The sequence below is a fragment of the Squalius cephalus genome (genome assembly GCF_949319135.1).
Source record: "Squalius cephalus genome assembly, chromosome: 22".
Classification (NCBI taxonomy): Eukaryota; Metazoa; Chordata; class Actinopteri; order Cypriniformes; family Leuciscidae; genus Squalius; species Squalius cephalus.
The window spans coordinates 596,525-621,528 of record NC_137143.1 but is presented as its reverse complement, the minus strand read 5'-3'; the positions used below and the strand labels follow the sequence as shown (position 1 = coordinate 621,528).

Here is a 25,004-nt window from a genome sequence, read left to right as displayed (position 1 = left end):
ACAACCCCCGACTGAACAACACAACAACACATCAACACACAACACATCACACATCAACACACAACACATCACACAACTAATTGCGTTACTTATTTACTTTTTATTTCTTACACTATAAAAAATGCTTGGTTGTTTAAACTCATGTTTGGGTCAAATATGGACAAACCCTAGTGTTGGTTTACATTTTTAATCACATTTTAAACCCAATTGTTGGGTTTGTCCATATTTGATCAAAACATGGGTTTAAACAATCCAGCATTTTTTAGAGTGTATAACAAAAAGAATCCTAATTCTAGCACATGTAAAGGCCCTTTCACAGCAGAAGTGAAGTGAATAAGCCCAGCACTATTCTGCTGCTTTTCATTCCAGCTAAAATACAAAAAAAAACAAAGTTGATACACAACCACTGACATAGAGCACAAATCTTGGGTTATTAACTGCAAATATTACATTAGGATTATTTACTGTATCTAGTGATGTTGATGTGTGCATTTATCCACTGATCTAAGAAATCCTGGAGCCACAGTGGCCGGTGAAGGGATAACGTTTTCAAAAAGAATAACACACAAGGTCATCTGAGCACTGACAGAAATGCTCCCTCAAATAAAGAGTTGTGTTTGGAAAAAGAGTGTAAGATGGTATTGAGAGAGTGTGAGAAGTGTGTGTCACTCACTGAGGATCCAGCGCTCCATCACCTCCATGGACAGATACTCACAAGCCATCTATAAACAATGTTCAGTGTCAGTCTTTTATTCACACTGTTGCATGTGTGTACTGATGATGATGATGATGATGGGCAGATGTGTACAGATGTGAAGCTGATGATGTGAAGCTGATGATGATGGGCAGATGTGTACAGATGTGTATATACATACGGTGTCGCAGCAGACGGGGCTCAGCATGGCGGCGGGTGAGGCCAGCAGAGACAGGAGCTGAGCGCCTCGACACTGGTCAGCGGTCAGATTCCTCCGCGGATACACCAGGTGCAGCGAGAGAAGAGCCTCCGTCACAGACTGACAACAACACACACACGCCTTATACATCCAACAGTCAATCACTTATTTCTATACAGGATTCTTACAGTTACTTACAGTTAGTAGAATGCGTAAAGTGAACAATCGAAGTAAAACCTAACCCTTATTTGCCAAGGCATTATGGGTGTAACGATACCCTCATGTCATGATTCGGTACATATCACGATACTGAACTCACGATACAATATTATTGAGATACTCCAAGATATATGATAAAAGGTAAAAAAATGTTTTACTGTTGATTAAAATGCTAAATTTGGTATTACATTGTTTGTGTAAATGAATAGTCTTGGACTTGGTGCTGAAACCCAAAGCACAGGACAATAGAGACACCAGAATAACAATATTCATGATTCTGAGGTTGAAAATACTGATTTATTTTAGATGAATATGCTTTCACTGTCACTGACTAGATATATTTATAATAATGTGGGACACTTTTACTGGTAACATCAGACAGTAAGTCTCAATGATACTAAAATAACAAATCAAGAATATTATTTTGTACCATAATAAACTGTTGTTTCCAGTACCTGTGCTATGATGGAAGTGAATGTGACTGACCTTGGTGTGAGGGCCGAACTCCTCCGCCAGTTTTTTCCAGGGATGATCGTACTCGAGGAACATCTGGCCAAGGCGAGGGTACGAGGGATCGCTGTGTAATCATACTCCAGATTATTATATATTTCTAATATAACCCACACATAAACCTTTTTGCATTTGCACTGTCAGTTGTGGGAAGCAGCCATCCGTCCTCATGAGGAAAACTATGGAAGCTTGTTTCGCCACAGAATAAAAAATAAAAAAGGTAATTGCGACTTTTTAATCTCACAAGTGCATGTTTAATATCTTGCATACCTGACTTTATAACACGCAATTGGGGGTTATAAAGTCAAAACTGCATGATATAATTGCTTGTTATAAAGTATAAACATGCAATTCTGACTTTTCTTCTCGCAATTAATTTTTATTAAGTGGTGAAAACAAGCTTCCATATGAATCTGATCAGTAAAACTGTGAAAATAAACAAAACAATGTCTTGGGTTTGATAACTACGAGACACTGAAAACAAGTCAAATGTAACGGCCGGCGTAACGTGAAATAAACCAATCAGAGCGTCATCTCACATTCCCTTTAAGAGCAGGCGCGCTTGTTCCATGGCGGATTGCTATTATAACGGCGGATTTGCCAGGAGCGGTTCACAGCCGAGGAGACCGGCGTTCTCGTCAGGGCCGTAAAACACAGAGAAGTGACATTGGGGATGGAGAAACACACCCAGATTAGCTTCGGTTAAACAGGCGTATGATAATTTGGGTAAATGTGTAAGCTAGATTTATGCCTATTTTTTCACATCTTCATGGACACAACAATGATTTCCCTCGTGTGTAATATTTTTCCTTGTAATAATGTATGGTTTGCAAAATGGAACTGCTGCGTCTGTGTAGATAAGAGAAGCAAAGTGTGTGTGTGTTGTGCACACGCTACATTATGGCCAAGCATGCGCCCTTAAAATAGCCTCTGAATAACGCACCGCTGACTTTAGACGAGGTTTCTCCTGGTCAGTGGCGGAATTGTTTTCTGGAACTGCAAAATAGCACCAGGGAACATTTGCGCCGGAACACGCCTCCTCTTTTCGCTGAACCGCCCCCGGGAGCGCAAGTTCATTCCCTAATTTACCGACGTGCGTCTGTGGAGGGAAGAGTCCGCTGTGTGCGGGTGAGAAATAGGAATGATACATGCAGTGTACAAAGTCAATTGCATTGGGTGCAAGATAGGGCCCAAAGAGTCCTTTAGTCATAAAGAGACAATCATATACATAAAGACACCAGGAAAAGCTATATTTACTACTTTTGGAAATGATAAAATGGGCAAATGTTTTGTAATTTTTTTTTTACATCATCTGAAAGAAAAGCCATTTACAAAATCAAAATGAAACTGATTTCAGACCAGATTTAAAGATTACGTATATGTAAATCATGTCTAATTGTACATACTTTTTTACATTATATGTGCAATACATTCAAGTCGATCTCATGAGAATTCGTATTGCACAAATTGGCAATTTTAAATAAAAACATACAAGTCTGCCACCAATTCACAAAACTGTAAAATTCTTAGGAATATTTACGAGAGTGTGTTGGTGTATGTAACTGCATAAAAGCAGGAGTGGAGGCTCACAACTGATTTACTGTAAAACACTGTAAAGATAATACTGGAGCATGAAGAGAACTATACTGAGGGCTTAAACACACAGAGGAAAACAAACTGAACAAGAAACAGGTGCAAAAAGCAATCAGTAACCATAGCAACAAACAAGGGCATATTCAGTAACCTAGGAAACGGAAAAGAAGAAAATGGGGAACAAAGGAAAGCAGGAACAGAACACAGGGAATAATGAAATATAAATGAAAAGTCCATAACACAGAACATGATCGTTATTATGTTACATACTCTCTTGAGTAGGCATTACTTGAGTAAGTCATTACGTATGAATGTAATCTTACTACGTACTACATTCGCCATGCTGTCATTATCATGTGATTTACCAGTGTCAGTTGCTGGTTCATAAATCCTCTCCTGTGGCCTCATGGGATAGTAAAGTGTCCATCATATGCACACTTTTTCCTACTCTTTTATGAGTACTGTGAATTCAGACATACTTGTTTTGAACATACTGTTCTTGCCTCCTACATAGTAGGGAAGCATGTGATTTCGACCGCAGCCGTAGTGTCTAAACGTGGTCACATGATCAAATTACCTGTTTCCATTGGACAGCTCATATGCACTGTTATACATTCCCACAATCAGCTTCTTGTCATCGATGCGGGACAACATGAAAATGACTGAGGCGTAGGTGACGATGAGATCCAGGTAGTTCTTGGTGAAGTCAGTATTTATGGTCTGAAAGCATTTATGAGCACAGATGAATATAAAACAGATGAACATCTGCCTTATGAATTCTACTCTCTTCAAGAGTCATACTTACAATGTTAAAGAAGCACTGGCAGGCATCTATTGTGTTGAGCAACTCATAAACATGATCCTAAAGACAAAACATGAATAAATTAATTAAAAATACTGACATTAAAACAGGAATAATAGAATATCAGTTTTATTACAAAATACTACTGGAAGATTTACTGAATGACTCCTGATTCCAACACTTAATTGATGTTTGTCATATTCCAATATTTCATAAAAATGATGACTCCATACACATTTACTAATTTAGTAGACATTTGGTCATTGCTACATATCTTTAGTGTCTATCTAGTGGTTTGCACCAGTGTTGGGGAAAGTTACTTTTAAAATGAATGTTACTTTTTCTCCGCTGGCTGAGGCTCGATCTCTTCCAGACCTTGCAGGTGTTTTTTTTTTTTTTTTTTTTACTGAGAAGTTATTTTTTGAAAAAAAAAAAACTAAACTTAATTGACTGTGTTTATCCAATTGATGTGTCCAATGTATTTAAAGTAACTAAACTCAATCAAAAAGGTATCTCAATTTTTGGGAGTAAGTCAAATTTAAAAAAGCCGGTGCAAAAATGAAACCACATACAAGAGTTGATTATAGTGTATTGATTAAATTGCTACCCAGCCAGTAATATGACCAAGATGAACACTACATGATCAGCTGACACTCTTACCCTGAACTCCATGATGTCGATGAAGGACTCATAGAAACTGTGCAGGCCCTCCAGAACGACCGACTTCTGCTTCTGTATGCTGCTCAGATGTTGCTGCAGAAACACGGTGTGATGGAGGAAGAAAATAAGTGCTAACACTTTACTTCAATAGTCCAATTTAGACATTCTATTATAGCAACTACATGCCAAATAACTTTCATTAGAGTGTTAGAAGACTGTCTAATATCTGCTAACTCTTTGTTGTGATGCTCCTCACTATCAGTAACTTTATAACTAATGTCAACATATTCTAACCTGAACCTGACTAATACTCTACTAATACTCAAATGACAGTTAGTTGACAAAGTTACTTATAATGTAGCTAGTTGAATGTATAAAGTGGACTATCAAAATAGTGTAACCAAATAATTATTTAACATCTGAGCAATGAATCACAGCTGTTGTCTGTCAATACTCACACTGCCACCCCTGAAGTCAATGTTGGGGAATTTTCTGTTGATGTATTTGGTGGCAGACTCCATGCTTTTATCAGTAAAGTATGATGGTCTTCGCTTTGGGTCTGTGCATACCTGGAAAAACATATACATTAGCCAAAACACAGAATCCAAAATCACATTACAGAGATACACCACCACCACAAAAAAAGGAGACATTTCTCCATTCTTGTCCATGATATATGATCGGCCCCAAACTCTCAGCCTGCTACAGTAGCCACTCCCCAAACTCTCAGCCTGCTACAGTAGCCACTCCCCAAACTCTCAGCCTGCTACTGTAGCCACTCCCCAAACTCTCAGCCTGCCACAGTAGCCACTCCCCAAACTCTCAGTCTGCTACTGTAGCCACTCCCCAAACTCTCAGCCTGCTACAGTAGCCACTCCCCAAACTCTCAGTCTGCTACTGTAGCCACTCCCCAAACTCTGTCTGCTACAGTAGCCACTCCCCAAACTCTCCGCCTGCTACAGTAGCCACTCCCCAAACTCTCAGCCTGCTACAGTAGCCATGCCCCAAACTCTCAGTCTGCTACAGTAGCCACGCCCCAAACTCTCAGCCTGCTACTGTAGCCACTCCCCAAACTCTCAGCCTGCTACAGTAGCCACGCCCCAAACTCTCAGCCTGCTACTGTAGCCACGCCCCAAACTCTCTGCCTGCTACAGTAGCCACGCCCCAAACTCTCAGCCTGCTACTGTAGCCACTCCCCAAACTCTCAGCCTGCTACTGTAGCCACGCCCCAAACTCTCAGCCTGCTACAGTAGCCACGCCCCAAACTCTCAGTCTGCTACTGTAGCCACTCCCCAAACTCTGTCTGCTACAATAGCCACTCCCCAAACTCTCAGCCTGCTACTGTAGCCACGCCCCAAACTCGGCGCCTGCTACAGTAGCCACTCCCCAAACTCTCAGCCTGCTACTGTAGCCACTCCCCAAATTCTCAGCCTGCTACTGTAGCCACTCCCCAAACTCTCAGCCTGCTACAGTAGCCACTCCCCAAACTCTCAGCCTGCTACTGTAGCCACGCCCCAAACTCTCAGCCTGCTACAGTAGCCACGCCCCAAACTCTCAGTCTGCTACTGTAGCCACTCCCCAAACTCTGTCTGCTACAATAGCCACTCCCCAAACTCTCAGTCTGCTACTGTAGCCACTCCCCAAACTCTGTCTGCTACAATAGCCACTCCCCAAACTCTCAGTCTGCTACTATAGCCACTCCCCAAACTCTGTCTGCTACAGTAGCCACTCCCCAAACTCTCCGCCTGCTACAGTAGCACACACCACAAACTCTCAGCCTGCTACTGTAGCCACGCCCCAAACTCTCAGCCTGCCACAGTAGCCACTCCCCAAACTCTCAGTCTGCTACTATAGCCACTCCCCAAACTCTGTCTGCTACAGTAGCACACACCACAAACTCTCAGTCTGCTACAGTAGCCACTCCCCAAACTCTCAGCCTGCTACAGTAGCCATGCCCCAAACTCTCAGTCTGCTACAGTAGCCACGCCCCAAACTCTCAGCCTGCTACTGTAGCCACTCCCCAAACTCTCAGCCTGCTACAGTAGCCACGCCCCAAACTCTCAGCCTGCTACTGTAGCCACGCCCCAAACTCTCTGCCTGCTACAGTAGCCACGCCCCAAACTCTCAGCCTGCTACTGTAGCCACTCCCCAAACTCTCAGCCTGCTACTGTAGCCACGCCCCAAACTCTCAGCCTGCTACAGTAGCCATGCCCCAAACTCTCAGTCTGCTACTGTAGCCACTCCCCAAACTCTGTCTGCTACAATAGCCACTCCCCAAACTCTCAGCCTGCTACTGTAGCCACGCCCCAAACTCGGCGCCTGCTACAGTAGCCACTCCCCAAACTCTCAGCCTGCTACTGTAGCCACTCCCCAAATTCTCAGCCTGCTACTGTAGCCACTCCCCAAACTCTCAGCCTGCTACAGTAGCCACTCCCCAAACTCTCAGCCTGCTACTGTAGCCACACCCCAAATTCTCAGCCTGCTACTGTAGCCACGCCCCATACTCTCAGCCTGCTACAGTAGCCACTCCCCAAACTCTCAGCCTGCTACAGTAGCCACTCCCCAAACTCTCAGCCTGCTACTGTAGCCACGCCCCAAACTACAGTAGCCACAGCGCCTGCTACAGTAGCCACTCCCCAAACTCTCAGCCTGCTACAGTAGCCACTCCCCAAACTCTCAGCCTGCTACTGTAGCCACACCCCAAACTCTCAGCCTGCTACTGTAGCCACTCCCCAAACTCTCAGCCTGCTACTGTAGGCACTCCCCAAATTCTCAGCCTGCTACTGTAGCCACGCCCCAAACTCTCAGCTTGCTACAGTAGCCACTCCCCAAACTCTCAGCCTGCTACTGTAGCCACTCCCCAAACTCTCAGCCTGCTACTGTAGGCACTCCCCAAATTCTCAGCCTGCTACTGTAGCCACGCCCCAAACTCTCAGCTTGCTACAGTAGCCACTCCCCAAACTCTCAGCCTGCTACTGTAGCCACACCCCAAACTCTCAGCCTGCTACTGTAGCCACTCCCCAAACTCTCAGCCTGCTACTGTAGCCACTCCCCAAACTCTCAGCCTGCTACAGTAGCCACTCCCCAAACTCTCCGCCTGCTACAGTAGCCACTCCCCAAACTCTCAGTCTGCTACAGTAGCCACTCCCCAAACTCTCAGCCTGCTACAGTAGCCACGCCCCAAACTCTCGCTATAGGTTGAGCTAAGATATTGAAGGATCTGGGGCCCGTTCTTCGTACATTGCTTAAAACATCCGAGATCAAATTACATATCCAAGATGATATCATCGTGCTAATAATGATCTGGCTAATTAGGTTCTTCGATAGCTGGATTGAGTTATCTGAGATAATTGCGCGTTCATGTGCTGATTTAAAAGGAGATATGTATCGATAGTAGAAACATTGATCAGCAACGCTGCTATTGGCTGTTCAGCGTGGCCAAAGAGCACGCTCAGTTTTTCTCCTCAGCAGAGCAAGAACTAATAGTCGAAGTTTATTCGGAATTTTAATGTTTAATCAAAACGCCAGGGAACACCTCAAAGTCTGCAAAAGCCAGGAGAGAGGGCTGGCAAAAAGTAGCAGACAATTTAAATCCGTTAGAAGTGGCCATGTTAGATGTTTTTATCACTTATTAGCCTATATTTTTGTATTTTAATAATTGCATAATTACTTTGTGCATTGTAATGTCAGAGTCACCACACTAGAACATGGGAACAAATAAAAGTGAAGTACAAAAATATTCTACATAATGGTAATTTTTAGTTATATTATAGTCTCTTTTATAAATGGCACTGTTAAATAAATGGCTGTCTGATTACAAAAGCAACCAAGAAAAAGGCTGAGGAAAATAGAAAAGATCTTAGTAGCCTACACTGTAAAATAATTTTGCTGCATTAAATTAATGCCGTATAGTCATTTCAACTGTTAAATCTTGAGTAATGATGAATTGCTTTGACTTGTGAAAGTGAAAACTGATAAACTTATGTTAATGTAAAAATATTTTGCCATGAGTTATTGATCACATTTTTTCCCCAGTGTAGTTCATTGTAATGACATTGTGTTTTCCTCTTTTGTGCACTTTTACATAATACACCAACACTTGTATCTGTTCCCAAGAAAGTGGAGGCTGAAATATGTGCAGTAAGTGGACATTTTCTAACTTTCCAAAGGAAAGAAAGTACAAGACTTTGTAATGTCCATTTGTTTCCATTGCACTGGACAGTGAATAAACCCTCTCAGATAACTGTCATATGGAGGAACTAGCCTACCTGCAAGTGCATAAATAACTTTACTTAATTTATACTTGTGTGCTTTATGGCTGCAATATAAGTTGCAGGATTCCACATCTACAGAAAGGCCTACAGAAGAGTCTGCGCAGACAGAGGAGACATAGGTCTACAGGTGGGCAGTGTATAGACAACTCTTCCTTTTTATTTGTTGCATGAGGCATGTGTCTAATATCTCTTGTTGCAGGCACTTGACCACTGGCTTTTCTTTACAAAGAACAATTGAAATAAAACTCAAGGAACTAAGCATATTTGTCTTTTATTAAACATTTAATGAAAAGTGTTTTTTTTTTTTTTTGGCAATGTTGTGTAATATGGCACATGCAACAATGTCCCAGGCCCTGTCAGGTGTGCAATCCTCAGACTTTTCAGACACTGAAATCCTCCCTTTAGTTAGCCAAAGTTCATATCATTGTGTGCCCTTGTCCTGGCTAGAGCTGCACTGTAACTGGTTTGGGTCAGGGAATGGGTCATAAAATACCTGTCTGCAGGAACATGTCATAATCACCTATGAACAAATGCAGTTCTGTTAGGATCAGCATAAGTGTATGTAATACAGTGAGCTTGATATTTAATTGTGGAACTTTCCTTACCACTTTCAAATAATGTGCATAAATGTAAATCTCTGAAAATTCTTAAGTCATGCACAGATCCTGGCCATTTTGCTTTCACATTTGTGATATGGAAGATTTTAGTCAACTGCCTTTTTTTAATTTGATATAATATTACTAATCTGGAATATTAAGAATCACAATAGTAACTGGGCTGCACATTTACATTGTGAACCCCCTTTCTGTTCACATAATCCCCTTCATTGAGGCCTTGATGGCAGTCTATGGTCTATGGTACCAATCACGTTAGTGAAGCCTGAGTGACATATACTGTAATCGGCATGGTCATGATTGCATGATCTTCATAAAAAATTATGATAGCCTAAAAAAAAAACTGCTTTAAAAAAACTGCTTTACAACATTGGGTCTTAAGTGGCTTGGAAATACCACAAAAAAACCTAAAACTGTTTTTTAAACCTAAAAGCGCCAGGTAAACTCCGAATGGCACGACAGACAGCACTTTCCATCAAGTTCTCCGCATCTCCAATAGTGTAAAGGAAAGAGCCACTCGCAAATAATCTTAGGGCAATGCAAACAGTTTGTGCTGTAGTTAAAGCCCGACTCCGACAAGTCGAAAATAAATGTGCGTTTCCAACAAGTTAATAATGTAAACGACAATCTCACGAGTCACGAGAAAATATTTATATCTCAGAAAGTGCACTATCACTGCGCTGGACTTCCCGTATCAGCTCCGCTTATGAAGCTGCGGTCTAATCCTGTTAACATGAAATAAGCTGCTCGCAAGCAGGTTTAAGCTTACGGACCTGTTGCTATGACAGCAAGTCCAGGATGAGCGTCGAAGAACCAAACAATCCAAGATCATGCCAAATCGCCAACAATCAAATCCAGCTAAGTGAGTTAGCGACGTACGAAGAACGGGCCCATGAGTGGATGCTCTCAGTGTTTTGGTTTCTGTCTGGGAGGCTCAATGTTTACTCTTTTGGGGGAGATAAACCTGTGAATGGCACACTAACTGTAGTCATGAACAATAAACAATTGGATGGATTTAACATAAATCAAATATTTCAAGTTTCATTCAAGCCTTTCTGTCAGACATTCTACAGATTCTGAAGTGCACATTTCACTGTGGATGTCAGAGATACATACTGTGTTTCACCTCACCTAGAGGTCTGATTAACCTTTGACCTTTACAGCCTGACTCACTGAGGAGGCAAAGGAGTTGTTCAGAGGATTTATTCATTTATTTATTTATTTATTTATTTGCACTAAAGCTTGGCATTAGTTTTGACAGTAACATTTGTATAACTGCTTTCTGCGACAGACAGGAAATGCAGTGTGTGTGAGAGAGATGTGGTTTACAGAGAGGCCTGACAAGTCCTCTTTACTTCCTGTGTGCACTTCCTCTTTCTCTACAAAACTGAGACAGAACATACTTTCTTTGGAAAACATGTCAAAAAATAATATATATACTTTTAAAAGCCCTCTGAATAAAATTAATACAAAGTACTTTTAAATCCCATCTGAATGATAAACACAGACCCAAAACTGGATGATTAAAAAACATGTGAGATTTGAGCATCGTTTGGTTCTACAAACAATTCAACAAGCAAAGCAGTTCATCCAGTCCAGTCTGATGTGAATCAATCACATAAATTCACTGCAAGTTCACACAAACAAAATTCAGCCCTGCCCGAATTCATCTTTCTCACAGGTTTGTGAATATTGCTATTTTCCTCTCACCTTTTTAATATGGTTCATCCTGACTAGAACTCCTTGACCCCGTTCATTGAGAATAATAAGTTTCTCAGCCAGTTTGAATTGGTAGGCCATGATCCCAGTCCAGATGAGATGATCCTCAGTGAAACGAACACTGGTCTCCAGAGAACAAGGAGAAGTGAAATCAACATTAGAGAGGGCGGAGCTTACACAGCTTCCGCTGCGCACCAACCAAGACACCATGAAATCAAGTTCTTGTTTTTTTTTTAATGGAATATTGGTTTATTGTAAATTATTTATCGTGCACATCATTATTGTATTTAATTCATGTTCCTGGTCATCTTGAATCAGAATACCTTTCCCTCCCTTCTCTCTTCTCTCTTCTCTTCTCTGATGACGACCTGTCACTCACATGAGATCAGCCAATAGCAAACCACAATCATCAAGTCAAGTCAAGTCACCTTTATTTATACAGCGCTTTTTACAGTACAGAGTGTTTCAAAGCAGCTTTACAGAGATAACAGGAAAATAATGCAACAGAGTTTGTTTCTGCTGTACAGTAGATCTAGAAGAAAATAGTGTCATAGTCCAGTTTAAGTAAGGTCAGTGATGGTTCATTTTTGTTGTAAAAAAGTTCTTCATTTAGTTGATTTATATATATAGCCGCTCTGGAGGAAAAAGTGATGTCATTGTCCATCTCAGTTCTGTTCTACCAGAAAGACTCGGGAGATAGAATGATGTAACAAAGCATTAATTTATTGACAGCCCAGCAAGCAATTATTTATAAAGTTCTTTGGCTTAGGCCCCGTCCGTAGTGCATAATCCGAGGGTAGCGGATCTGCATGTCCCGCCTGAAGACGAAGGCCGACCCCCGGGAGGAATGGACAGGACCATCCTGGTGCTGGTGGGGAAGGTGGAGGTAATTGTTTGCGTCAGCATCTGCGAACTCAAACATGTGTAAGTACCGATCTTTTATACAGCAAGTATTAGGACATGATTGGATAGATGTGAAGGTAATGAGTGACGTAGTAATTAAGTCTTCCTGGCAAAACTTATGCTAAAGCTTTCATTTCTCATATAATGGTGTCAATGCAGACAGATCAATAATATTTTTGAATATTAAGTATCCCCAACTAAGCAGCCAAAAGCCAAAGGCGACAGTGGCAATGAACCAGAACTCCATCAGAGACAGAATGGAGAGTGTGGCAAGGAGGCTGTGGTTTAGTGAGGTCTGCAACGAGAGAGAGAGCCGGAGGACGAGCGGCACGTAAGCAGGTCAAGATCAAATGATAAACACCTGTCTCTTGCTTCAGTAATTGAGGTGGAGAGACAGGATAAATACCCACAAGGAAATGAGGAACGGGAGAGAGACAAACTGCGACTCGCAAGCACGTCTGGAGCAGAGAGGAACTGCTGACGAACTGTTAAACTGACGAACACTGAGAAGATTATTGATTTAATTAATGTAATTTTATGTAATGGACCTGAGAACAAAACTCCACACTTTGGGGCGGCTCTCCATGGAGAATTTGTTACAGGCCCAGGACAGTAGGGATGGGGAAATGAAGCCTCATGAAGCACTGAGGCTTTCCCCTGACTGTTCCGAGAAAAGATTCAAAAGCTTCGAGAGTGTCGAGAACAGCACCATCTGGTGCTTATTTTAAATAAAGCAGCCAGAAGCCTGTGTTAGAAGCTCTGGCAGATGAAGCAACCACAACACACTCCATAAGCTGTGTCCCAATGTGAAGGTTGCAGGATGCCGAAGGCCGCATTTGAAGGCCGATTGCGTCACCGCGGCACGATGAAGGCTGTCCCAATTCAATTCTGCATCCTTCGAAGGCCGTATTCGAAGGCCGGTTGCGTCATTGCAGCGCGACGAAGGCTTCCCTGATTCAAAAGCGACGCCAAATGCACCCTTCGTTTCCCCGTGAAAGGAAGGATACATATGCTGCGTTCCAGTCCAGAATTGTCATGCCCTTCACTCGCTAACTTCCCTTCGTCTCGTTCACTAGGATGTACATCATTGCGAGTGCCCACTACTGGCGGAAACTGCGGCGGGCTGAATTGGAACGTCCGCAGCCCTTGATCACTTGGAATCAGCTGTGGAGTTGATTTATCATTTACATTTTTTTTCCTTTAAGAATTTGTTTAATGCAGCATTCAAATGTTTTTAGGTGTGTTTGGGTTGTTTTAAATAAAAAAATATATAATTAATATATCATAGAGTTGTCTGTTGTGGTGGTGATTAGACGAGATATGTGGTGATGTCACAATCGTACTGCATTGTGGGACATATAGGTGCCTGAAGTGTACATTTGAAGTAGACTCGCTCCCTCGGTCAAAATCGAGGGAACAAGGGTCTGTCCATATAAACTTCCCTCATTCACTTCACGAAGTGGAACGCACTTCAAATGGCGGCAGGGATTCCCCCTAGGGGAAGTGCTTAGGGAAGTTCGCAAGTGCGTGTCTAAAAGTGGACTGGAACGCAGCCATAAATGGATCCTTAGCGGCCTATCCTACCCCATAAGTCACTGCGCGCCGGTGATGACAGCATTTTCATTTAAAAAAGATTGCGGCCAAGAGTTCGATGGTGGACGGCAAATTCACATTTAAATGTAAGTATTATGTTTTCATTTACTCAAATAGCTAGCGAAACCACAGTTAGAAGCCACAAGTTTTTCTTTGTTATAAACTTCATCTTAACTCCTTCGTCACCATTGTGTGGCTTCATTTATCAGGTGGTTTGAGGCAGAACTTGTGCTAATATTAGTTTAATAATTGTTTCAGGGAGCAAGGAGCAGACACCTCAACTTATGAAAATGCGGTCTGAAAATGACCATTTCTTTACGGGGGGGGGGGGGGGGGGGGGGACTGGAGGCAAGACAACAACCTATTTGTAATATTTGCACTAGTCTGTCTCACTTGTGTATTATAAAAAATATCACTCACTCAATAAAGCCCACAACAATAAGAAAAGCAGTAGATAAGGCAATGGGGTTTTACTTTTACGTGTTTTTGTAGTGCTGTCATGCAAGCTATGTCTACAAAGATTTTAACCAAATTTGAGTTTCCAGAAATATGTTTTCTGAAGTATTTTGTATGCATGTCCTGATGTGTCATATTTTGCAGTGTTAACAATGCACTAATGTTAAGATTGCACCCCTGTGTTAATATTTTTCATAAGTACCCTTTTCTGCTTTTTTAGAGCAATTCTGGAGAAAATTGGTCTGCTGAGGAGGGTAACTCCCATACAGGCAAAAAAAAAAAAAAAAAAAAAAAAAAACTATTACAAAGTAAGAAACTTTATACACACGTCTTTGCTTAAATGTATTGTGCTGTTGCTGTTAACAAGCCATGGTTAATTTGCTCTGCCTTAGGATTGAACGTGTCCTGGTACATGTGAAGGTGTGAGTGGGAAACCCACTGCTGAAACTTGGCCCTGGTTTGTCCTCATGGATGAGGTGTTGGGATAGAGGCATTCCACCAACACCCTATCCTCATTGCCTCAATCCCTGAGGACACACCAGGGCCGAGTTCAGCAGTGGGTGCCCACGGTGAGGAGGAGCCAGCAGCAGCAGCAGCATGAAGGCAGCGAGACAGAGAGGACATGCAACTACAGAGAGAGGCAGAGGCGAGGAGAGTAGGAAGAGGATGGACAGGCTGTTTTCTCTTCTTGAGAAAATTATTGAAAAATATATATTTTTTTCTATATATTCTTGTTTAACTTTTTTTCTCTTATTTTTTAAAAGGAAAGAAAAATTCTGTACATTATTTTTATGCAACTTTAAATGTGTAAATAAAATAATTAATTGTTCTGGACATTGTTTATTTTTGTAATGACGGTCATAATTTCTACATGAAACAAATTCTTCTATACCTTTTTTTTTTTTTCAAATAAATTTGTTAAATGAAAATCATTTGTTCTATTGGCTACGTAAAAGTACCTTTTCCAACTATTTACAACATACGTTACACATATCAAAATCAACATAAACATTTAAATTTACAGTACATAAAATAAGAAAAAATGATGTAGACTTGTATTGAGCTGAGCAGAGAGACCCTGGTGGAGCCGCTGGACCGGGATGGGCTGGTAAGACCCTGGTAAGGCCTCCTGCTGGTGGGACATCATCTGGGATGGTCTCCAGAGTGTTTGACTGCATATTTCCACTATCCACTAAGTTGTCTACCAACAGGTTTGCTGGGCTGACTCAATCGACGGCTGCCATATCACTGAGTTTATCAAAAGTTTAATTTTAATAACTATTAATACCGCATTGGGGAAAAAATATCGCTGCGTCCCAAATGAAGGGCGCATCTGAAGCGCTCGGACCGGTCTAGCCTACGGAGGAATTATTCTTGTCGCCTGGCAACTGTGACAGCTGCCGATGACGAGCGGGAGTAATATTCAATATTCGGTTTTATATTCAAACAGGGTTGAAAACCTGTATGTTCACCATGGTCCATTTGTGTACATAAAAAAAAAAAAAAAAATGTATGTACACAAATAGCCTTGTGAGTGGCCGGGCTGACGGCCAACCCGAAGAAGTGTGCAATTGGGCGCGTAGAGGTCAGGTATCTGGGCTTCCACTTGGGTCACGGACAGGTGCGTCCCCAAATTGACAAGACAGCAGTGGTTGCAACCTTGAAGATCGAAGTATTTATTGATTTATTTGATAGGGACCATGCATATTCATGAACATTGTTATATAAAAATACACCATGTAAATATGCCAGAATTAGTAAAGAAAACTTCTTTTCATCTGCAGTCCCTAGGCCGGTAACATAAAAGCAGCCAACAATCATAGTCAAGTCAAGTCAAGTCAAGTCATCTTCATTTATATAGCGCTTTTAACAATGTAGATTGTTTCAAAGCAGCTTTACAGAGATAAGCGTATAATTTAAGGTAACAGATATTGTTTTGGCTTTATAGCGGTTCTTTAGTAAAGTTATTTCCCAGCTAAAGTTAGTTTTGATTGATTCGCTTCCGTCGCAACGATCATTTGTTATTAAATTAGGGGCCGCTAAGACGACACCATTCTCTCTACACAGACTTTAAACGTGAACCTGTGAGAAACGCTGATGGCGTTCACATGCGCATTAAGAATTGGTTCTATAGTTATGTGTATTTGAATATATGTGCGCAGGTTTGGTATTCCCTACAAGCCAAGCCTAAACAAAGTACTGGTCTTTCCTTACAAATTTTGATACAGAATTTTATTTTATTTTGTCACTTTGGGGTAGTTCCCGTGGGCTCACCACCTGCAGGAGGGACCCGTAAGGGGCCGGTGCTGAGAGGATCGGGCGGCAGTCGAAGGCAAGGACCTCGGGAACCTGATCCCTGGACACGGAAGCTAGCTCTAGGGACGTGGAACGTCACCTCGCTGGCGGGGAAGGAGCCTGAGATTGTGCGTGAGGTTGAGAGGTTCCGACTAGAGATAGTTGGGATCACCTCTACGCACGGCTTGGGCTCTGGAACCACACTCCTCGAGAGAGGATGGACTCTTCACTACTCTGGAGTTGCCCATGGTGAGAGGCGGCGGGCTGGTGTGGGTTTGCTTATAGCCCCCCAGCTCAGCCGCCATGTGTTGGAGTTCACCCCGGTGAACGAGAGGGTCGTTTCCCTGCGCCTACGGGTCTGGGATAGGTCTCTCACTGTCGTGTGTGCCTACGGGCCAAACGGCAGTGCAGAGTACCCGGCCTTCTTGGGGTCTCTGGGAGGGGTGCTGGAAAGTGCTCCAACTGGGGACTCCGTCGTTCTACTGGGGGACTTCAATGCCCACGTGGGCAACGACAGTGACATCTGGAGGGGCGTGATTGGGAGGAACGGCCCCCCTGATCTGAACCCGAGCGGTGTTCTGTTATTGGACTTCTGTGCTAGTTACAGCTTGTCCATAACGAACACCATGTTCAAGCATAAGGGTGTCCATCAGTGCACGTGGCACCAGGACACTCTAGGCCGTAGGTCGATGATCGACTTTGTGGTCGTTTCATCTGACCTCCGGCCGTATGTCTTGGACACTCGGGTGAAGAGAGGGGCGGAGCTGTCAACTGATCACCACCTGGTGGTGAGTTGGATCCGATGGCGGGGGAGGAAGCTGGACAGACTCGGCAGACCCAAGCGTACTGTGAGGGTCTTCTGGGAACGTTTGGCCGAGTCTCCTGTCAGAGAGATCTTCAACTCCCACCTCCGGCAGAGCTTCGACCAGATCCCGAGGGAGGCTGGAGATATTAAGTCCGAGTGGACCATGTTCTCCACCTCCATTGTCGAAGCGGCCGCTCTGAGCTGTGGCCATAAGGTCTCCAGTGCCTGTCGAGGCAGCAATCCCCGAACCCGGTGGTGGACACCGGAAGTAAGGGATGCCGTCAAGGTGAAGAAGGAGTCCTATCGGGCCTGGCTGGCTTGCGGGACTCCTGAGGCAACTGACGGGTACCGGCAGGCCAAGCGAACTGCAGCCCGGGTGGTTGTGGAGGCAAAAACTCGGGCCTGGGAGGAGTTCGGTGAGGCCATGGAGAAGGACTATCGGCTGGCCTCGAAGAGATTCTGGCAAACCGTCCGGCGCCTCAGGAGAGGGAAGCAGTGCCCTACCAATGCTGTTTACAGTAGAAGTGGGCAGCTGTTGACCTCGACTGGGGATGTCGTTGGACGGTGGAAGGAATACTTCGAGGATCTCCTCAATCCCGCCGACACGTCTTCCATTGAGGAAGCAGAGGCTGAGGGCTCAGAGGTGGACTCGTCCATCACCCGGGCTGAAGTCACCGAGGTAGTCAAGAAACTCCTCGGTGGCAAGGCACCGGGGGTGGATGAGATCCGCCCTGAGTACCTCAAGTCTCTGGATGTTGTGGGGCTGTCTTGGCTGACACGCCTCTGCAGCATCGCGTGGCGGTCGGGGACAGTACCTTTGGGCTGGCAGACCGGGCTGGTGGTCCCTCTTTTTAAGAAGGGCGACCGGAGGGTGTGTTCCAACTATAGGGGGATCACACTTCTCAGACTCCCTGGGAAAGTCTATGCCAGGGTACTGGAGAGGAGAATACGGCCGATAGTAGAACCTCGGATTCAGGAGGAACAGGAGGATCAGTCTCATCATTGGTCTGTGCACTGATCTATAGGCCCCCTAAACCAGACAAAGAGTTTATAACAGAATTCTCTGATTTTCTATCCCATTTTGTGTCACTGTATGATCGTCTCCTTATACTTGGTGACTTCAATATTCATGTCTGCTGTCCAGATAGACCTATGGTTAGCGAATTCTGTGATCTAATAGATGCCTTTGGCCTTACGCAACATATAGATAAAGCTACTCACAAGCTGGGACATACTCTTGATCTAATTTTATCTTATGGTTTTACTGTTGATAATATTATGATTGAGGAGGCCACTTTCTCTGATCATAAGCCCATTATATTTGACATTACCCTTTTTAGTCCTCTGCAAACTGTCAGAGTTCAGGACTGTTACTCTCGCCAGATACATCCTCTCACTGCAGTTCAGTTTTCTGATAGTTTTTTGAGTGAAAATGTTGCTTCTACTATTGCAACAGCGGCATTGTTCTCCTCTAGCACGGATGAATTATTTACCCTTTTTCACTCATCTTGCTCTTCCATACTTGACTCTGTAGCACCTTTTATATACACTCGCCCCAAATTAAAATCTCATTACTGGTTAGATGAGGATACGCGCTCTCTTAGGCGGGCTTGCCGTATAGCTGAACGGAAATGGAAAAAGGATCATCTTAATGTTTCATTTCAAACTTTTACATCTGCATTAGCTTCTTTTCAGGCAGGTGCAAAAATAGCCAGAGCAAAGCATCTTTCTGATTTGATCAGTAAACACACAAACAGACCAAAAATTTTATTCAGTACTATAAACTCTGTGATCAACCCCTCAAATTCCCCAGTTGCTGATGCATCCACTGATGCTTGTGAGAAATTTCTTAAGTTTTTTACTAATAAAATTGAGAACTTTAGATCAGTGTTTACCCTCACCTCATCTGTTACTCCGCCTGGTTGCTCTGGTGCATTAGCTATTTTTAACCAATTTCAGCCCATCTCTCTCACTGAATTGAGGAATTTAGTTTCACATATGAAACTTACTACTTCATCTTGTGATTCTATTCCATCTTTTATTATAAAGGATGTTTTCGATGTAGTTGGCCCGTCCATTCAGGTCATTTTAAATTCATGTCTCGCATCTGGCTCTGTCCCTACATGTTTTAAGCATGCGATTGTCCAACCCCTGCTTAAAAAACACAATCTTGATGGTAAATGTCTAAATAACTACCGTCCCATTTCTAAGCTTCCTTTTATTTCTAAAATTTTGGAAAAAGCTGTTTTGTCACAGCTGCTTCCCTTTTTGACCACCCATAACATACTAGAACCTTTCCAGTCAGGTTTTAGATCATTTCATAGCACTGAATCAGCTTTACTCAAAGTAACTAATGATTTGTTTCTCACACTAGATTCAGGTGATAATGCCATCTTGATATTACTGGATCTTAGTGCTGCTTTCGACACCGTTGATCACAACATCCTCCTTACTCGCCTTGATCAGCAGGTGGGCATTAGGGAGACCGCATTACTTTGGTTCAGTTCCTATCTCAAGGATAGGACTTTTTCAGTATCGATTGGCAAGTTCTCTTCATCCTCTGCTTCCGTTTCATACGGTGTCCCTCAGGGGTCCATCTTGGGTCCTATGCTTTTTAACCTGTATATGCTCCCACTGGGTGATATCATAAGGAAGCACAACATCTCTTTTCACCTCTATGCGGATGACACACAGCTGTACCTGCCTTTAAAATCTCGGGATTCCATACATTCTCTCCTAGTCTGTCTTGATGACATTAAAAATTGGATGGCTAACAACTTTCTCCAGCTAAATGATGATAAGACAGAAGTCATCATTTTTGGTTCTCGCAAGGCAAGATGCACTGTGGAGCAAAATTTAGGCCACCTCACTCCATTCATCAAACCTTATGTCAGAAACTTGGGTGTCATCCTTGACTCAGAACTCTGCCTTAACAAACAGATTAGTTCAGTTGTCAAAAATAGTTTTTATCAGCTTAGAATGATTTCACGGATAAAGTCTTTTCTATCTTATAATGACCTTGAGAAAGTTATCCATGCCTTTATAACATCACGGCTGGATTATTGTAATTCTCTCTACCTCGGCCTCCCACAGTCATCTCTTAGACGCTTGCAGCTGGTGCAAAACGCAGCAGCGCGCCTTTTAACTGGCACTAGGAAGCGTGAGCACATCACCCCAGTTCTGGCCTCCTTGCATTGGCTACCAGTTCACTTTAGGATTCAGTTTAAAGTTTTATTGTTTGTTTTTAAGGCACTTAATGGGCTCGCACCAACTTATATCACTAACCTTGTACAGCCACATTCAGTACAAAGGTCATTACGATCGTCAAATAAAGGGCTCCTGTTTGTGCCGCGCTCACGGCTTAAACAGAAGGGTGATAGAGCTTTTGCAGTCGCTGCTCCGCGTTTGTGGAACCAGCTCCCCCAGGATATTAGATCTGCCACCTCCATTGTTGCATTTAAATCTAAGTTAAAAACTCATTTTTATTCCCTGGCCTTTCTTGCTCCTTAAATTTGGCACTCCTGTTTGTTATCTGTATTTTCTGTGTTGTGTGCTTTTTTACTTTTTTATTTTTATGTTTCATACAATTGTGATTATTGGTGCTATGTGTTTTTATTCTAACTGTGCTTTTCTGGTCACTGATTGTACAGCACTTTGGTCAGCTTGCGCTGTGTGTAAATGTGCTTTATAAATTAAAATTACTTACTTACTTACTTACTAACAGTGTGGTTTTCGTCCGGGCCGTGGAACACTGGACCAGCTCTATACCCTCTCCAGGGTGCTGGAGGGTTCATGGGAGTTTGCCCAACCAGTCCATATGTGCTTTGTGGATTTGGAGAAGGCATTCGACTGTGTCCCTCGCGGCGGCCTGTGGAGGGTGCTCCGGGAGTATGGGGTCCGGGGTCCTTTGCTAAGGGCTGTCCGGTCCCTGTACGACCGAAGCAGGAGCTTGGTTCGCATTGCCGGCAGTAAGTCAGATTTCTTCCCGGTGCATGTTGGACTCCGGCAGGGCTTCCCTTTGTCGCCGGTTCTGTTCATGATTTTTATGGACAGAATTTCTAGGCGCAGCCAGGGGCCGGAGGGTGTCAGGTTTGGGGACCACACGATTTCATCTCTGCTCTTTGCGGATGATGTTGTCGTGTTGGTCTCATCAAATCAGGACCTTCAGCATGCACTGGGATGGTTTGCAGCCGAGTGTGAAGCGGCTGGGATGAGAATCAGCACCTCCAAATCCGAGGCCATGGTCCTCAGTCGGAAAAGGGTGGCTTGCTCACTTCAGGTTGGTGGAGAGTTCCTGCCTCAAGTGGAGGAGTTCAAGTATCTTGGGGTTTTGTTCACGAGTGAGGGAAGGATGGAACGGGAGATTGACAGACGGATCGGTGCAGCTTCTGCAGTAATGCGGTCGATGTACCGGTCTGTCGTGTTGAAGAAAGAGCTGAGCCGCAAGGCGAAGCTCTCGATTTACCGGTCAATCTACGTTCCTACTCTCACCTATGGTCATGAGCTGTGGGTCATGACCGAAAGGACAAGATCCCGGATACAGGCGGCCGAAATGAGCTTTCTCCGCAGGGTGGCTGGGCGATAGGGTGAGAAGCTCGGTCACTCGGGAGGAGCTCAGAGTAGAGCCGCTGCTCCTCCACATCGAGAGGGGTCAGCTGAGGTGGCTCGGGCATCTGTTTCGGATGCCTCCTGGACGCCTTCCCGGGAAGGTGTTCCGGGCGCGTCCCACTGGGAGGAGACCCCGGGGAAGACCTAGGTCACGCTGGAGAGACTATGTCTCCCGGCTGGCCTGGGAACGCCTCGGTGTCCCCCCGGAAGAGCTGGAGGAAGTGTCCGGGGAGAGGGAAGTCTGGGCATCTCTGCTTGGACTGCTGCCCCCGCGACCCGGCCCCGGATAAGCGGAGGAAGATGGATGGATGGATGGACTTTGGGGTAGGTAAGCGAAACGAATTTTCCCGACGACGCTTTATCTGTAGAGTGGTAAAGGGATCCTCCATAGGGAGAGACTAGTTGGCACTTCAGCACTGCGTTGTCATCGGGTCCAGGCGAAGGTCCCTCGTCAGATCTGGATCCGGCAGGCTGCGGGAAAATCTCGGGATAAACAAAGACACTAAAATTAGCGTAGATTCCATTCTTCTTATGATGTAACAAGTACATCAGGATTTATGGGAAGTGTTCCCGGTTCCGGCTGACCTGATCTATGCAGCCTAACACTGAATTATAGAAGTCTATAATGTGTTATGTGAATGCAAGGTCAAAGAGATGTGTCTTTAGTCTAGCTTTGAACTGACAGAGTGTGTCTGCTTCCCGGACAATGTTAGGAAGACTGTTTCAGAGTTTTGGTGCTAAATAGGAGAAGGATCTACCGCCAGCAGTCGATTTTGATATTCTAGGTATTATCAACTGGCCGGAATTTTGAGATCGCAATAGACGTGAAGGACTATAATGCGTTAAGAGCTCGCTCAAGTACTGCGGAGCTAAACCATTTAGTGCTTTGTAAGTAATCAGCAATATTTAAAATGTATACGATGTTTAATAGGGAGCCAGTGCAGTTTTGACAGAACCGAGCTAATATGGTCATACTTCCTGGTTCTGGTAAGAACTCGAGCTGCTGCGTTTTGGACCAGCTGTAGTTTGTTTATTAAGCGTGCAGGGCAACCACCCAGTAGAGCATTACAATAATCTAGCCTTGAGATCATGAACGCATGAACTAATTGTTCCGCATTTGTCAATGAGAGCATATGGCGTAATTTAGATATATTTTTAAGATGGAAAAATGCGGCTTTACAGATACTAGACACATGACTTTCAAATGAAAGATTGGTATCAAAGAGCTCACACACACACACACACACACACACACACACACACACACACACACACACCCAGGTTCCTAACCGACGACGAAGACTTAACAGAGCAGCCATCAAGTGTTAGACAGTATTCTAGGTTATTACATGAGGAAGTTTTTTGTCCAATAATTAGAATCTCTGTTTTTTCAGAATTAAGAAGTAGGAAATTACGAGTCATCCAGTTTTTTATATCAGCTGTGCATTCCGTTAATTTTGTGAATTGGTAAGTTTCGTCTGGGCGTGAAGAAATATAGAGCTGAGTATCGTCGGCAAAACAGTGATGATACTCAGCACTCAATCATACAGCACTCATTCACTATAACAAAACAATATTGTATACATTGACAAAACAAACAAACAAAAATGCATGATGACAAAGACATTGCTCACCCACCTCTATACTGCATTTAATTTAACAGTGAAAGTGTATTGGGTGATAAATGTGTGACAGTTAACAGTGAGTAGATCTCTGGTTCTCTAAGAGCCACTGTTTTAAGCGAGTTTTAAAGGTGTTGAATGTAGGACACTCTCTTATTGGAAGGGGCAAGCTCTTCCACAGTTTACCGCCTATTATTGACAATACGTCTTGTCCAAAAGTGGTGCGTATAAATGGTATCACACAGTCCCCTTTTACAGAGACCTGTGTACTATTTGGAAAAAGCCATGCAGCGGAGGAGGGGCAAGATTATGTAACACTTTATATACCAAACAAGCATACTTGAAACATTTGAAATTGTCAAAGCTTAAAAATGTATGTCTCTCTAAAACATCGCAATGGTGAAATGACAATGCCTTTTTATCAAAAGTTTTTATGGCTTTCTTAAATAGATATTCAATGCTTTTAAAAGTAGATATGCTAGTTAATGACAAATTTATAAAACAATACTCAATGTGTGAAAAAACCATAGTATGTAAGAACAACTTGGCAGCTTTGGTGTCAAGAAATGGCATTACTTGTTTAAAATTCTGCAGATTGAATTTAGCTTTATTTTCCACCTTTTTTCCATGACGTTTGAATGTTAGGGTGGAGTCATATATGTAAATACTAAATACTAGAATTCATCAACAATATCAAGCTCCTGTCCTCTAAGGAACACATTAGAATGTGACACCTTCATATTTTGTTTGGTAAACACCATACAGACTGTTTTTTTTAATCACTTAAAATAATGGTCAGATAAGTATGATTTAAAGCATGCTAATTCAATTCCACTAATGCCAACATAATTTTGGAGTCTATTCAAAAGAATGCTGTGGTCAATAGTGTCAAATGCACAAATAGTTGTGAGGATACTGCCTTTTCTAGTATCTTTGACAGAAAAGGTAGCTTCGAGATCGGCTTGTAATTGACTAATTCTGAAGGATCAAGTTGCGTTTTTTTTACAAGCGGTTTAATCATAGCCAGCTTAAAGGTTTTTGGTACGTATCCTAGAGACAAAGATGAATTAACGATATTAAGAAGAGGATCTAGGACCTCTGGAAGCATCTCTTTCAGTAGCTTAGTCGGTATAGGGCAAGGTTTCTCAAACTCGGTCCTGGAGGGCCACTGTCCTGCACAGTTTAGCTCCAACCCTGATCAAACATACCTGAGCAAGCTAATCAATGTCTTCAGGATCACTAGAAACTCACAGCTAGGTGTGTTTGATCAGGGTTGGAGCTAAACTGTGCAGGACAGTGGCCCTCCAGAACCGAGTTTGGGAAACCCTGGTATAGGGTCTAACACACGTTGTTGATTTTGATGATTTAACGAGTTTAACGAATTCTTCCTCTCCCATAGCCATGAATCAATCAATTCTTTTCTTCTTTTTTCCACTCC

The 25,004-nt window shown here is 43.2% G+C and overlaps 1 protein-coding gene across 1 annotated transcript in view; it reads right to left on the bottom strand.

Moving 5' to 3' along the window:
• The window catches only part of nckap1l (NCK associated protein 1 like), a 40,322-nt gene extending 28,891 nt beyond the window's left edge, over window positions 1-11,431 (bottom strand). Inside the window, exons 1-8 of the mRNA XM_079857219.1 lie at window positions 11,276-11,431; window positions 5,136-5,246; window positions 4,678-4,770; window positions 4,021-4,077; window positions 3,793-3,935; window positions 1,599-1,689; window positions 876-1,013; window positions 674-722 (exon numbers count right to left, since the gene is read on the bottom strand). Of these exons, the coding sequence (XP_079713345.1) occupies window positions 674-722; window positions 876-1,013; window positions 1,599-1,689; window positions 3,793-3,935; window positions 4,021-4,077; window positions 4,678-4,770; window positions 5,136-5,246; window positions 11,276-11,365 (772 nt within the window). The 5' untranslated portion in view covers window positions 11,366-11,431. The remainder of the gene's footprint in view (window positions 1-673; window positions 723-875; window positions 1,014-1,598; window positions 1,690-3,792; window positions 3,936-4,020; window positions 4,078-4,677; window positions 4,771-5,135; window positions 5,247-11,275) is intronic.
• Between the last annotated feature and the right edge of the window lie 13,573 nt (window positions 11,432-25,004).